The following is a 15,647-nucleotide window of genomic DNA, read 5'->3' on the forward strand; positions in this document are numbered from 1 at the left end:
CCGCGTCTATGTGTTCGTACCGACTGCGGGAAGAAGCAGCTCGAGAACTACTAATTACATACTTGCGCCATTGTCAACAAAGATTCTTTTAATTTTAATATTCATCTAGAAAACATTTGTGTGCGAGTTTTTTTTTCTAAATTGCGCGTAGTCATTGTTTATGTAGATGAGCCGCCGTGATAAGTGGGTACTTGCTGGATATCTGTGTAATGAACAGACGTACGGAAACCCTCAGCTGAATGAGTGCGGCTATGAGATAATTGTCACCGATTCACTACTAATTACAAAATACGAGTAAAGCACCGAGACATAATAGACCTGAAGAATAAACCTGAGCGTCTCCCGTGCATCGGACCTGGCCTGATGCTGCAGCTAGCTGTGTGTGTGTGTGTGCGTGTGTGTGTGTGTGCGTGTGTGTGTGTGAGCGTGTGTGTACATACCGTGCCGCTGTGAGAGCGCGCGGTGCAGCGCGTAGGAGTCCTCGCACTCACCTGCAACAACGACCACGGTCAGTATTCGGTAGAGGTATCTATATTTCAATCAATAAATCAACAAATATACGTAATATGGAAATAGTTATCGTGACAAAATGATTTAATTAATAATTTATGTGATTCTTATAAGAAACAAAAACAAGGGAGGTCGTTGTAGAGGGGAATACATTAGATTAAAATTTTAGAGCTTATTTATAGCGAGAAAACGCAAATACAAGACAATAATATGGGAAATCATGGATGGATTCGGAGGAAAAAAACATCACATTAGAAATTAAAACGTACCTATTAGATTGTTTTGTGTTTTCATAAATAAATAGCGGTATTCATACCAACAATATCATATCGAATAAGAACGGAATGCCAAACCGAATCGGCCCGACTAGAAATAATTGAGCAGTCTTTGAGAAGCACAAACAGATCAGAGCGATCAGCAGTGATGCAGCCGGGGACTGCCCACTGCGTGCTCGTAGCTGATAACTTGATAACGAGCACCGCTGATCAGGCACTATTGTCTGATGTACGGAACCATTGACTTTTGACTGCCGACTTACAAACATTATATTACATATTTTTTGTAGCAGAAATAAATAATTTAATTAGCCATGCTTTGCTGTGCATTAGTTTAATGTTAATTGGATTTTACCTTGTAAGCTAAATCCTAATACTAATAAGATTAATGTTTTGACTAAAATCCCCAGTCGGAAACTAGAAATAGAAACTAGAAACCCGCCGCTTGCCACGAGTAACCTCTGGTTCAGTGTGTGCATGAATTCGTGGAAAAACTTAGTCATCGTGGTAATTGCATCCACCTTGGGCTGAATATTAATATTTTCGTTCTGAATATCGCTTCGTGATTAAACCCACTCAATCACTGCGGGAAACCGAGCCGTCACTAATTACTAATTATTATAATATTTAAATGAAAGTGCGCGCGCCCGTTTAACTCTTTTATATAGAAATGGGCATTCAATTTTAAAGTTTTATCTAATATATTTTTTATTAGTATTATTTCATTGCAAATGTTAATGCTTTCAAATAAGAAATATTTTAGAGGCGTCGAAATTATTACAAAGGTCTTATTGGAAGTCCAAAACATAACTCCAATTAAAGACAAGTTGTGTTGCCATTTGAAGCGAAATAAGCAGTTTTAAATTAAAACAGACAGGTGGACCGCGGACCTTTAGATGCCATATCGTGGACGAGATCCCGCAGCAGATCCTCACGCGACGCGCATGTGTGTGTGGGTGTGTGCGTGTGTGTGTGTGTGTGTGGGTGTGCCTCCTATACCTCGACGAGTGCTAATCTCGGATGAATATTGATCAGTGCGCGCGCATTGTCACTCTCGCGGTGAAACCTGGGCCCGCGCCGCCGCGCCTTATGTTTATGTAGATTTTTGAAACACAACATTCTTGCTAGATCACTTCAGATTCTGGGAACTTAACATTCATCACGTCAAATGTATTCGGAGAATAGAGATGCGATGGTATCAACATGCGAAATAGTAGATATCCTCCTATTTCGCTCCTTTATTTAAAAAAACACATCTCTAAGAATGTTTTATGTTTTTTAGGAACTGTAAAAATTAAGTACTTACTTACCTATATAACATAAATAATATAAGGTATAATAAATACCTATAGCTACAAATTAGTTTACAGCATCGACTATGATGACTGCTCCATGTTCAGATCTCGTGTGTGTGTGTGAGTGTGTGTGTGAGAGTGTGTGAATGACACCGCGGTCACAGCGGCTGAGTGCGGTAATGCGAACATCTAATTATTATAATTATATATAAATTAATTACTCACGCACACCATTATAATTTATACTTCATTATAATTAATTAATTCTATTATTTGCTTACAACTTGACGGTTTCAACCTAAAAATTGAATAACCGTAAATCTATTTCGGTAACCGTCACACTGAAGTGGAAACAAACAAACATAATTATTCAAATCTAAACAAGAGTGTTAATGCCGCGTGCGTTCCTGTGAGTCCGGCTAGATCATAAAAGTTATTGCTTATTTTATTTGGTTAATAAGAGAGCGCAATGATAGAGCAGTGCAGTGAGCATGGTGCTAGTTAGTGGAGCCCCGCGCCGCTCCGCCGCCGGCAATCATGTCACATTATACGAGCGGAGCGAGGATCACCAAATAATATCATTAAGTGACAATTTGTAAATAAAAATGGATATTCAAAGGTGTCGCGTCGTTAGCGCCGGTAACAGCTTCATTGTGCGGCGTAATGAGACGGCATAATGTCATGATGCGCGTGTGATTTATTCAAATGTGGGGAGCGAGCCCATCCGACACACTTAACGTAAGATTATACAAAATATGTAAGTGTAATGTAATATTAAAGCTAAATGAATTTAAGGTTTTAACAGGTTTTGTTTTAACTTTTAATGGAATAAGCCGAGCTCTACATAAGCGGAAGCACAAAAAACTTAACTAGTATTAAGTAAAGTACATACAACAATAACAACGTTTCATGTAGATTAGCGGAACTTTACAAAAACAGAGCGGAATAGTCGAGCAACATGTTGATGTATGTATCTTGTAATATAATGGGCTCAGCCGGCATGAGCTTGTAGTGAGTAGCCGGGAAAGCCGCGGCTCCTCGGCTTTGTCCGACGGTCCCGCAGTCCCCGGGCCAGCTCGCATCTCCAAACTATCGAATAAAGGCCACAGATACACCTAATTGGTACAATTAATCACATTTTTCTGCGCGAGATAATTGATTTTAATCATGGAATCGTTTGTATATTCATGAATATGATCGCCTCGAGAGGCACATCATTAGAGGCGGGCGCGGGGGGCGGCGGGGGGGCGGGGGCTTGCTGCACCAGCCGCAGTGAACAGAAGCCGGCTATAGGACTATAGAAATTGAGTCATATGATGAAGACAAAAGATGTGCATTTGAAAGCGGCTGGTCGTGTGTAGCGCTGAGAGACGCGGCCGACACTCACTGCCGAATCAACTTCTTTATTGATACAAGTATAAAGAGTCCCCGACTCATGGTGGCTAATGAGTTACTGCACTACACACACACACACACACACACACATACACTGTAGTGGTCGACGCTAGTCAGCACGAGTGGAAGCCGAACACGAAACAAAACTAATCTAATTTCGGTTGACCTTTACATATAAAGTAGTCATTAGATTTCCTTGTAGCGGGTAATGACGAGCCGACAAAATGTCAGCGTTCAATAAAATATCCACAAACAAACAATAAGCTCGGCTTTAAACGAACATTGATTAACATGACACGTGTAATCTTTGAAAAAAATTGATTTAGGTTGTGGTATCACCATCATCGCACTGGAGTCTTATTGCTGTAGGTATTTAACCTGCCTAGGAACACAACAAGCCACTTAATATAATCATAATCTCTTCATGTAACTTAGTATCCTATTCTGATCAGGTAACCTAGTATACTTTACTACCTAATGTTAATATCAGAGAGATGAAAACTTTTTGTGAAATAAAGAAATTTATTATTGTTATTATTATTTGCAGAAACAGAAACTAAAGCGGAAAGATACAGTGAACTTTAAATTCGAATGTTTCAAGTATAATAATGATCTGTGGAAAATACCACAATCACTTGGAAAGTGTTTTAAAATTAGGCAGTGAGTAGTGAGCCATGTGCATAATGCGCACGCACGGCCGCCGCCGCCTCCGCCTCCGCCGTCGACTCGTAGCGTCGGAGGAACACCTACATCTCACGTGTGTAGTGAACAACTGAACACTCCTACTGTCAGAATTAGTTAGTAGTTTTTGGAGATTTACATTAATTGTTTTGAAATTAAAATAATGTTTTTCTGTCAAGGCTATTAAATCCATACTAAAAGTTCTGTGATTGAATTATTTAATGATAGTCTTTTATTAAGATTACATTTACAATAGATGAGATTGGTGAGTACGCCATCGCGGATGACCAGCCAGCGGCGGCCGGCGGCGGCGGCTTCTCTCGGGCTTCCACCATGCACTAAGCAGAGCAAGCTTTATCGACCGTGGTTTATCTACAACCCTGCATGTACGCGGCGCGGCGACGGACGGCAAATTGGATAATTCGTGTGAGAGTACGCGTGAAATCGCAGCCCCCGCGCCCCCCGCCCCGCCCCCGCAAGGAACGAGGGAGTTAATTTAAAATTCAGATAAGCGGAATAAGTGCGGCCTGTGGAGGCACTCGGCGACCTCCTCATGCACGGGGCAGCCACTGAGGGAGGATTCTATTTAGTCAAGTGCTGGCACACTATCGGCCGGCACACGGCATAGTGACGGAACACGGCACAGTGACGGCACAGTGACGGCACAGTGGCGGCGGCACAGGATGGCGACCGCGACCCACGCTCGTCCGCATTACTGCACTTGATTTAACGCGCTAATCACACGGCCAGCACGCACGACCTATTGCAGCCTATTTATACTAACATTTATAGCTCAAATAACTACATTTAAAATAGTCCGTTTTTAGAAGGAGTTCGTTTAATAATTATAATGATGAATAAGTTCTGTAATGAAGTCCGGCGCGGGGAGGGCGGACTGCCGCGTGATTTACAACTTCATAAGCATATTTTTAATAATATTTGGTATTCTATAATAGCATTTAATAGAAGCTTACATTATCCGCTATAATTAGACCTTCGCATGGAAGTGGGACGCCGCACTCAGATTTTGTAACAACTCATTATAATATTTTAGCAATTACATAAACAATTATAATTAGAATACCACAAAGTTTTGACGCTAGATAATTAGTTCATCCATTCACATGACGTCAAATGATGAACTGCTTTATAAAAATAAGTTTTACGAGTGAAATGAATATTAATGAATGGTGCCGGAGTGTAGCGGCGGAGCGCGGTGTCGCGGCGCGGGCGCAGAGTTCACTGTCAATCATTTACAGCATGCGTACTTCATTCTGCACTTAGACTGAATAATATATCCATAAAGTTTAAGAAACCTAACTCAAACAGTAAAACGATAAGAGGATTACGACGGATAATATAAAACATGAATAAAGTGTTAGTCTTACATTCCATATTACAGTAACACACACATTAACATTTAAAACGAATGCAGTTGGCAAAGTAAGCAAATGTATTAACATCAAATTTAAAATAATGCAATGCATCAGAATATTAAGTTAATAATGAATATGTACATAATCCGTACTTGCTTGATACTCGTAACGACGGAACAAGGTAAACTTTGATGAAGATAATATTCATTACTCATAATTTATTAACCAACATTAAAAAAAATATTAGCTCTGCATTCAAGTCACTCTGGAAACTAACTCACCAAACTTGGACGCATCTATATTATGAATGTTATAAGTTATAATCATAGTAAAGTTTAGGATGGGATGTAATGGCTCTAAAATTTAATCTCACAACTAACACAACTAAACACCTAATCTCAATTAATAAAGTGATAATTTTGTCACTGTGATTCTCGCAATGTATTTGTGTATCTATGCTAATACAATATGAAAATGTTTGAAGATGCAGTGGGCCTTACTAGTGGCGCTGCGACCTATTGTAATGAAAGTTCCGGACGCACTCTGACTGTGTGTCGCCGCCGCCGGTGTCTCACCGGGATAAGGAGACCAAGTAACATTTAATCATTGTTATTATAAAATAATGGTTGTTGATAGGTGATGCCTTTGTCCAGCAGTAGGACACTACCCAGGCTACATAAAAAGGTGAAGGCCTGAGGAAGAGACGTCGGTGTCGCCGCCGCCTGCGCGCGCGCAAGGTGCGGGCGCAAGCTGCGGCGAAGTTCAGCATCTTGCAACTCACATGATTAACTCAAATTAAACACTCATCTTAATTGCGGTTTAGGTATGCACATTCACTAACTTGCAATAAATAAACTTTTGTTAATTTCATAAAAGTGCAGCTATTGTGAATGTCAATATGTTCGGTGCGGTGCGTGACCTGCGATGACTGATCCAGAGCCGCGCTGGCAACGACCCCGACCTTGACCCGCGCGCGAGTGTGTATGTGTGTGTGTATGTGTGTGTGTGTGTGTGTGTGTGTGTGTGTGTGTGTGTGTGTGCATGCAGGTGCAGCACTCGCCCTCGCGGGTGTAACGTAAAGTCCCGCTACACCGTCTCATCGGGCGTGTTTACTAACTGGTGTACAAGAATAGAACGTGCATTCATAATTTGGATTTGAAATTGAGTTCGTTCGGCGGCGGCACGTGACCGGGCGGCGGCGGCGGCGGCGGCGGGGGCAGTAGTGCTGGAGCCTGCTGGGTAATGGCTGCGGAATCACACGCATAATAACAACGCGCGGCCGCGAGCGTGATGCGTCGATACCTCGTTGCACAAATTGTATATGGCCGTGTTCGATTACCGCCACCGCCGCCGCCGCAGGTAGCACCAGATTACAATATCACACTGACATACTAATCTTCAGGGCCCGAAGTCGAAGGCAAATTTTATAGATGTCAATAGCCATATCGGGCCCAGAAAATTATTGGAATTCACGAATATGTTATATCGTAAATTTATCCAAAACTATGAAACTAGGTATGTTAGTAAATTATTGGATCGCCTTAAAAAAAACTATACCATTAGATTGCTACTCTATTCCAAAGTGACAATGGCTATTTTAAATACCAGTCAAAATACAGAATTCAATACAAGGTTTACTAAAAAAACTCGTTGCGACAGTGGAACAGAAAATGTCAAATGCCCATTTCGTAGATAGTTTACAAGACGGGAAACGCCGTTATATTTTCATTCCATTTTGATAAACTTTTTTTTATGTGTCAGAAATAAATGCAAGTACCGTTAGTAAGATCGGCATCAGTTTTCAATGATTTAGAATCAAACTTGTATTAATTAATCTAGTTGTAGAAATTGCAAATTATAAATTGAAAGTCTATGAAACATTATTATTTTTTAATATTATTATCTTTTACAAATTAGCTCGCGAATGTGCGACAAATGGAGCCCAACGGCAGTTAGTAGAGGACATGGCATGAATGGCTGTTGCAGGTCCCGTTACCGCGCCGGACGGACACGTAACAGTTACTGTTGACATTTGTGTCCGCCATTAGCATGCGGTAATTGCAGTGATAGCCTTCACCCGCGGGTCGCAGCTGCCGGGAAAGGTCACGGCGCCCTCTCCGCGGCGCGCCCCCGGGTTGGCGCCCCCGCCCCCGCCCCCGCGCCCCCGCGCCGACTCTGGACAGCCTTCAGGGGGCGCCGCGCGATGTGTTTAAACCCCTTTAAACTTTTATAGGCGTTTTAGTGCGCTTAAAGTGTCCCCGATCCCTCTTCAGGCGCCGAGCGATTTACAATACTTCACACGCAATAAAATATTCAGTAACTACCTACCTAGCTACGTCGCTGTAGTGCAAAGAACGGAACCCACTCGGACAGTTATGAATTCACGGAAAGAAAGTATTGTGAATATGTGAAGTTGTAAAATAAAATAAATATTTTAAAAATAGGTTTAGCTTTTACAGATTTAAATAAATTTGACCGTTATTATTAAGTAAAAAGGAACAAAACAATAGTAATGATTTGGGTATAATTGCGGCTCGGAGCAGCGGGCGAGGGCGGGGGCGGGCGCGGGGCGCGGGGAGGGTCGTTGTGCAATTTTCATTTGTCTTGTACTTTTTGTGTGTTTTAGTCGGAGGCAATAAATTAGAAAGCTGCTTTCTTTTTGTCACGAGCCGAGACTCCGATGTTTTTTTTAAGTGTCCGTTATTTTACAACGCTTTCCCCAAACATCTTCCTAAAACAGTTAGGTACAGATGCGATTGTCCACGACGGCTGCTAACAGTTTTATGAGCCCTAACTTAATAAAAATAAAGAATTTAAAAAGATGGTTAGTAAAAAATTGCTAGCATTATTAACACTAAGTAGGACAAAAACGCAACAACCAAAATATGACACGAGCTGAACAACAAAGTTAGCTTATAAAATAGAAAAGCATTATGAAATGTAGAAGAAACATGGAATAGGAAGAGTAGTGGTGACCGCAGCTTAGTAGGTTCTGATGAGATGGAGGGAGGATGAGGAATGACTGTGCTGGCGGGAGGTGACGGGGTGCGGGATGCGGGGTGCGGGGGGCGGCTGGCGGCGGGGACCGCGCTGCAGCAGCGGCCTGGTGCAGATGAAGCGGTTCTCACCTGAGTCCATGGCAGCGCGATGAATGGCGGCGCCCTCTGCCCACACTCGACTGGCATTATTCACCCGCGTCACCAGCTCACACAATTAGCGCAAAAACTATAATGTCAAGTGCACGGGGGAGGTGGGGGCTAACGGGACCGGGAACTGGAGCGAGCTGACCTTTACACCACTGCGACCCCTCGCATTAGCGGGGCTCGTTAATCGACCGACTAACGGGTCCTGCGCAGGACTATAAATAGATCATACCTAGTGGTGAGACCCGTGCAGGACCTGCCGCCCTCGCTACACACTGCTCGCTTCACCAGGGACTATGTATTGCCTCAATCCATCAATACAATACTAAGAGGATGTAGTAGATCTTTTCACTTCTCTTAGCGTATCGTTGACAGTCATTTAATCTGGTCTAGGGGGTATCACCGTACTTTATTTAATGATTATCCAGTCAGGTTAGCACCAGTACTGATTGCCTCGGGCATATTCCAAGGTACGGATAGCATCATGTAGACTTCAGCTACAGAGAGCTCGGGTCCGCTCGGCGAGGACGCACGCACCCCGCGCTGGCTGTGACCGTCCCCTGCATGAACTGTCATCATCGTCACTACATTATCGCAATCATTATTCTATTTTTTAAACATAGCTAATATCTAAGTGTTCGAGAAACCTTTTCACATTAATGCATTTGGCATCTGATAACACAGAAAGTTTGAGACACGCAAAAAAATAGCACTTTTTGCAATTCTGAGCAAAAACTGACAAAAAAGGTAAAATTTAACGATATTTTGGGCCTATTATCTGCCGAAGAGCACAAAAACTTGGATTGTCAGTTCGTTGACTAGATCCATCGATCATAGACCTCCGCCGCTACCTGGCGGGGCCCGCTGCGCTGAACTAGCCCCTCGGGCCTGGTCACTAGAGTTCTGTATGCCTTGTCGCGTGCGTCGCGTTCTACCCGGCCACTACAATGCATTCTGCATACGTGTGGGCAGCGCGCGGGCAGCAGCGCGGTCCGGGCGCGGCCGCTGCTGGGCTGCGGGCGCGGGGGGCGCGGCGGGCGCAGCGTGTGCTGTGCGCTAGACCCGCGGGATGGGCCCAGTAAATGAACCAAGATGGAACATTACTCAGGCTTCCGCCGGCGCCGCGCATACATTACGCAACATTAACATATTAAACGTCAGTTTTTTCCGTAACTCATAGGTACGTTCTTTATAACAATAATGAAGGAAACAGATTTATTCGTGTGATATGAGAATTATAATTTTAATAATTAGTTGTTATAATAAAGTGTTGTACTGAGTGAGCGACGGCCGCGGGCGCGGCCCCTCGCAGTAAACTGCAAACATTAGCATACTCTGTCAATTTGTAAGCGAGCTCCTGGTGAAAGAAGCGCAAGAGTCAGTGAGTCGACCAGCGGCCGCCACCGCCGCCGCCGCTGCTGCCTGTCTATGACACCACATTTGTATGCTAATTTAAATAACAGAAACGAATCACTCCATATATGAAACCAACTGACAATGACTGCATGCAAATTGAATAAAATGCGAGTAAATTTGCATAAATTTTAGTACAAACAACTGTATCAGCACAAAAACATTAAGACCCAAGATTTAATCTTACGTTGTAAGTTTCCAAGTTTTTGCTGATAATCGTTGAAATAGAAATTAGAATGCATTAATTCTCGCAAAGCGCAAAAAATACAGGTGAAGTTATCTCACTCAGCCTCAGGTAGTTTTTGCTCCTCGGCCGACGCTGCGCGGCGCACACTCCACACATCCCCATGCTATTACTAGTTTCATTCAAAATATCAAAAACCGTCAGAGTTCTATGATGTAGAAAACTAATTAAAATACCTGAAGAAAATTCCAGATCTATTTATTGCACCTTAGTATCTTATAGTCAGATTAGAGGTGTATAGTTTTATAAAACCCTATGATTCGCAATAAGTAATATAACCTATTTATTCTGGATCTAGAGAACGTTAACCGAACTACATATCTCCGCTTCCTTTCTCTTCCTTTCGCCGATATTGCCTACAATACCACCGCGAGTCCCGCTCTCCGCGCGGTCGCTGCCTCGGCCGGCGGCGCGGAGACACATTGTGCGAGAGCGCACGTTTACTAATAAATCTTAGAAAAACATAAAAAGTTCGTATTCACGTCGGCCACGCAACAAAAACATTTAATGGCAAGAAATATGCAAGGTATCGTGAATTGTGGGGCATGATGGCAGCTGCGCGCAGGTAGCTGCCGCATGCAAATACAACAAGCTACTTATTTTTATTATAACTCACTTTCAAATGGGAATATTTTACTATTTGATATGTTAGGTATTTATTTGGGACGACATTATAAGTAACTAAGCTATCAAAATATAATTTATAATTTAGATTAACTCGTGTATATGTGTGTTGTGTGTGTTGTGTGAGAGGCACGGGCTGGTCGCGGCCGGAGCGGCGCTACATTATGCAAATTGTAGAGCACATTAATGAAGCCCGAGGAGTTATTATTTACGACCTCCACAAATATGAGAAATGGAAATTTGCTAATTACCGCACGCGGCCAAGACCCACGAATACCGCGCAAAGTTATATTTAATTAATTATAACTAGTACAGTATCTTAAAAAGATTTACTTATTGCAAAACTGAAAAGCAAGGGACTAAATATTACTCCTACTGGAACCCGTGTACCTACTTATTGAATTAGTAATAGATGATATGCACTACAGTTTACAGTTTCTTAATGATGTTATATGATGTATTCATTTTATATCAATTTTTAAGACTATAATTTAATAATGTCGAATGGAATGAAAGAACGCGTGTGATCCAATGGCGAGGAGCGCAGTCGCACGCCTCGGCCGCTCGGAGTGGACATGAATGTTCCGTGATTCTGTCCGAGTGTAAAAACTGTTTCATATAAGGAGTCCGGTAGCTCACGCGGAGCTGATACTGTGAGCGTGCGCCGAGCACCCTGTGTGTGCACACACGTACAGCGGGGGGAGAGGGGGGGGGGCAGGGGGGTTCCCACGGTGCAAGTTGTCGCTGCTGCGTGCCAAACACGGCGCGTTAATGCTGCGATTGCTTCTGCTAATCTACTCTATTAACTCAGGATGAGCTGGTAAAATACAATCTAACACTTCGTAAGTGTTTTTGTGCTTTTGGAAATTGTATGCTTAAACGAAGTTATAATTTATGACAAGTAGTGCGCGGGCAGCGAGCCGCGCGGGCGCCCGCTGCGTCTCACGGCGAAGTCTCCAGCGAGCCGACACAGCTCCTCGCGGCCATTCATCACATAATTAATGCATATAAAAAGCAGATCCGATGAAAATTAGAAATGTCTCGGTGGCCGCTCCCGGCCGCCACAAAAACGGTCGCGCCCGTGAATTTGAATTAATTTGATTATTGTCGTTTTGTCTCTGAGATCACGTCGCCGCCGCGGCCGGGTACCGCCGCGTGACCGATCTCGCAGCGGCAATACTAGACCTATCTATTACAGGTGAAAATGCACTCACGAGCAAGGAAAAAGTTCCACTCATAAAATTTCGATACCAAATGACCCCACCAACATCCAATCTAAAATTTGAACATAATATTTAGTTGGTAATATTCCGATGCGCTGATAAATGCACTTCAATATTGCAGACGACGTCATTAAGCGAGGCTTTTCCGTTTAGGAGTAATACCTAATGTGGTAATTCGTTCACTGGAAGTTTTTCCTTGCTCGTGATAACATGGCTGGTAGAAAAGTAAGTTATATAATAGTAGGACTCACCGCTGAGGTCCAGGCACATCTGCGTGTTGTAGTACTGGGCGACGTCGCCCCGCGCCGACACTGCAACCAACAAGCACACTCGTGAGACACACGCACTGACCGGGCTGCGTGACACGGGCACGCACACACGCACGCCGCCGTGTACACGCGCGCACGCACACGCAGCCCCAACTACACACTCAAGGAATGTTTCAACGACCATTTAACATCAAAACTTCAGATAACATAAACAACACAAATTATTCCTAATTGCTGATATGTATATTACGAGTCGAGTACGTTTGCTCAGGTAGTCAGTTTTTTGTAGTTCCTGTAAAATATCAACGGTGGTGTCATAAACTAAAGTAACTTAATTTAAAAACAAACTATTATAAACATTAATACCATTAACAAGGCAGCACCACTGAGAATATAATAATTAAATTTCAAATTACAAATCGATTTACTTCAAATCGGACATCACAACAAAACATTAGAGAATAATTTAGTTTTGATTGTAACAATGATTGAAACGATGCAGTGAAGGAGGTCAGTGCGACCACAAGCAGTGGAAGTAGCCCCCCCCCCCCCCACGCGACGCCTACACCTGCTACCTGTGCGTGGGCTCCTGGTAGAAGAAATCAACAGATATAATAAAATTGACACATATTTTATTTACTTAATTGAACTTATTGTATCTGACAGAGTCGGTAATATCTGCAAAAGAGGTATCTTTGGTGGCTTGAACAGTGCTAGAACCGTATTTACCGTCTCTTACTTTGCAGATCAGTACTCATGATGGAGAAAGAATGAGGTATGCAAGCGAGCTGTTTTCAGAAGATAACGCTTCTTAACAGAGCGTATTAGTTCGTAAAAGAACAAAAAAGTAACAACTGAAATCATAAAATGTTATTAAAGCGTTTAAAAGTTACTATAATGGCCTAATTGAATCTGATAATTATTTGCTAACGCCTACTGTATCGACAACATCTAACAAAAGCCTTGCAGGTTTAATCGATTCTGAAATTCCTCGCATTCCTGGTCGCCTGGTCGCCCGCCCGCCGATCATCCCGTTATTCTAATTTCCCTTTGTTGATGTATCGCCATTCTCCTGTTAACATTTTTCGGTCAGTTCAAAGGTCGGTTTATGGAAAACCAAACAAGGAGCAACGTTTAAAAAACATAACGGTATGTGCACACGCGGGGCGCTGCAGAGCTAGCGACTACTAGACATGTCAGCTAATACGTTGAGTTTTGTTAAGGTTAGGTAAATAAAAAAAACACAGGGTAAAAAATATCATTATGCGTGACTGAATGAAAAACACAGTCATCTCCGTTTTATCATTCCAACTATCGTAATTTTAAATGTTATAGTTAATTTATCGTGTCCAACATTAAGTTATCGAGCTGTCAAAAAGAATGTGTTTCATTGAACACAGCGCGGGCCGATCTCTATCAGGAGCGTCGGCCGCGCAGGTGCCGCCGCCTCATCTGTTCCTTCAACATAACGTTACCTAATAAATGACGAACACTTATTCAAAAACTCTTCTACGGTAAATGCGTTTATAGTTCTTCAGCACGTATTTTACGAACAAGGGCGCCTTCTGGCGCGGAAAATGTACAAGCACGAGGGAGCCGCCGCGGGCAGGAAATTGAACCTCCATGAGACGAGCATCGCAGCTCCGACGACACCACTTACATAACATCACATTCACAACAAATAAATAACACACCCGTTTACAGGATAAATAAAGAGTAGGTCTTGACTCACCCAGCCTAAACGAATAAAAGCAATTCTATTAACTGAATAGGGAAATAAGCAATGTAAAGTTGGCTCGCGCTACCGTCGGGAGCTCGGGGGCGCAGTAAATCGGCCGCGTGATATATTCCCGGCCGCCGGCGACCCGCGAATAATCGAGCCGGCCTCCCCGGGGACGGCTCCAAATGTACTCTCAAAACTCCATAAATCGTCCCCATTTTGGCTAACCCGTGAATCAAAGGAAGGTAATTCGCGAGGTTTAAATCCAATTTAGAAAGAAAGAATGGAGGGTGGTCGGAGCGCGCGCTGCATGCAGATCGCGCGGCGGCCGCTGCTTCTAGCCATGTGCAGCGGGACTTTACAAGCTTTTCTAGTCAAAACCTAATCTATAACTATAAGTAAAATACATACCAAGAGACTAATTATTTCCAGAGGCTTTGAAAACCAAAAAAATGCGATGGCGACGTAGGTTTTTATAATAATAAAGACCAATCAGAGACACCAGGTTTAGAAAAAGTAACACGACAAGATCCCGCGTATCGGAGACCATCAAAATAAGATTTCACGCGTGAAGTGAGAAGTCGCTGACAGACAACCGAAGTTTGTTGCGTGTCCGCTCACGAGTCACTTACATACTTGCATCATGTCTACATGCGACTTTAAAGAGAACGATAAAAACTGCAGGATGGTGCCATTATAGCCAATATAAAATGTTAATATCCAAGTCAGGTATAAGCATAATACAATGTAAGTATGCGTTCAACCTAAGTAATCATTCTTATCTTTACTTCATTATTAGGCCACGTTCAGATGACAAGCGCTCAACGCGCGTTTTGGTAACGCGCGTTTACAACTACATACATTTTATTCCGCGCGACGCACGTTAGCATGTGTACAGCCTGAATAAAATGTATGTAGTTGTAAACGCGCGTTACCAAAACGCGCGTTGAGCGCTTGTCATCTGAACGTGGCCTTAAATATTTTATGAAATATTGTGCAGCGGCAGCGTCTAGAACAGGAATGAAGTCACAATAACTAATTAGAGTCTCTATGTCGCGGCAGGATGCAAAATGTGCCTAAACAGAGCATCGACCCCTTGTCTAATTGTGCCCCCCCCCCCCCTGGCCGGGCGGCTCCCCCCCTGCCTCGCCCCCTCCCCCGCGTCCAGCTGCACGGGGCTCGTGAGATATCGCGCGTCGCCGGACATAGGTCACTTCGAGGAAAATCGATTATCCGATGTGGGTTTTCTCGACTACTTCGCCGTCGCATAAAGGACTAAACAGCAGTTATCAGGGTTCTGTAATCAAAAGTTACTTCTTTCTAAGCCACTGTCTGTCTGTCTAGCCATATTAAGTTTTAGAAGTATTTTATGATGCAAAAACCTATTTTATACTTTCATATTTGAAAGTCAGACAACCAAATTAAGGAAAATCTAAAAAGTTGCAATTTTGTAATTGCATCAATTACTATATGCCATAA

General features: G+C 43.0%; 1 protein-coding gene across 8 annotated transcripts in view; it reads right to left on the reverse strand.

The window, feature by feature from the left end:
* LOC119693961 (protein nubbin) overlaps nt 1-15,647 on the reverse strand; it is a 125,058-nt gene that overhangs the window by 24,370 nt on the left and 85,041 nt on the right. For 5 of the 8 annotated variants that reach the window (XM_048624800.1, XM_048624799.1, XM_038119026.2 and 2 more), the window contains 2 exons: nt 12,431-12,490; nt 441-491 (listed from right to left, as the gene is read on the reverse strand). In XM_048624800.1, coding sequence (XP_048480757.1) covers nt 441-491; nt 12,431-12,490 — 111 coding nt within the window. The remainder of the gene's footprint in view (nt 1-440; nt 492-12,430; nt 12,491-15,647) is intronic. The other 3 variants (XM_048624801.1, XM_038119028.2, XM_038119030.2) reach the window with 1 other exon arrangement.

This window comes from Plutella xylostella, chromosome 12, assembly GCF_932276165.1.
Source record: "Plutella xylostella chromosome 12, ilPluXylo3.1, whole genome shotgun sequence".
NCBI lineage: Eukaryota > Metazoa > Arthropoda > Insecta > Lepidoptera > Plutellidae > Plutella > Plutella xylostella.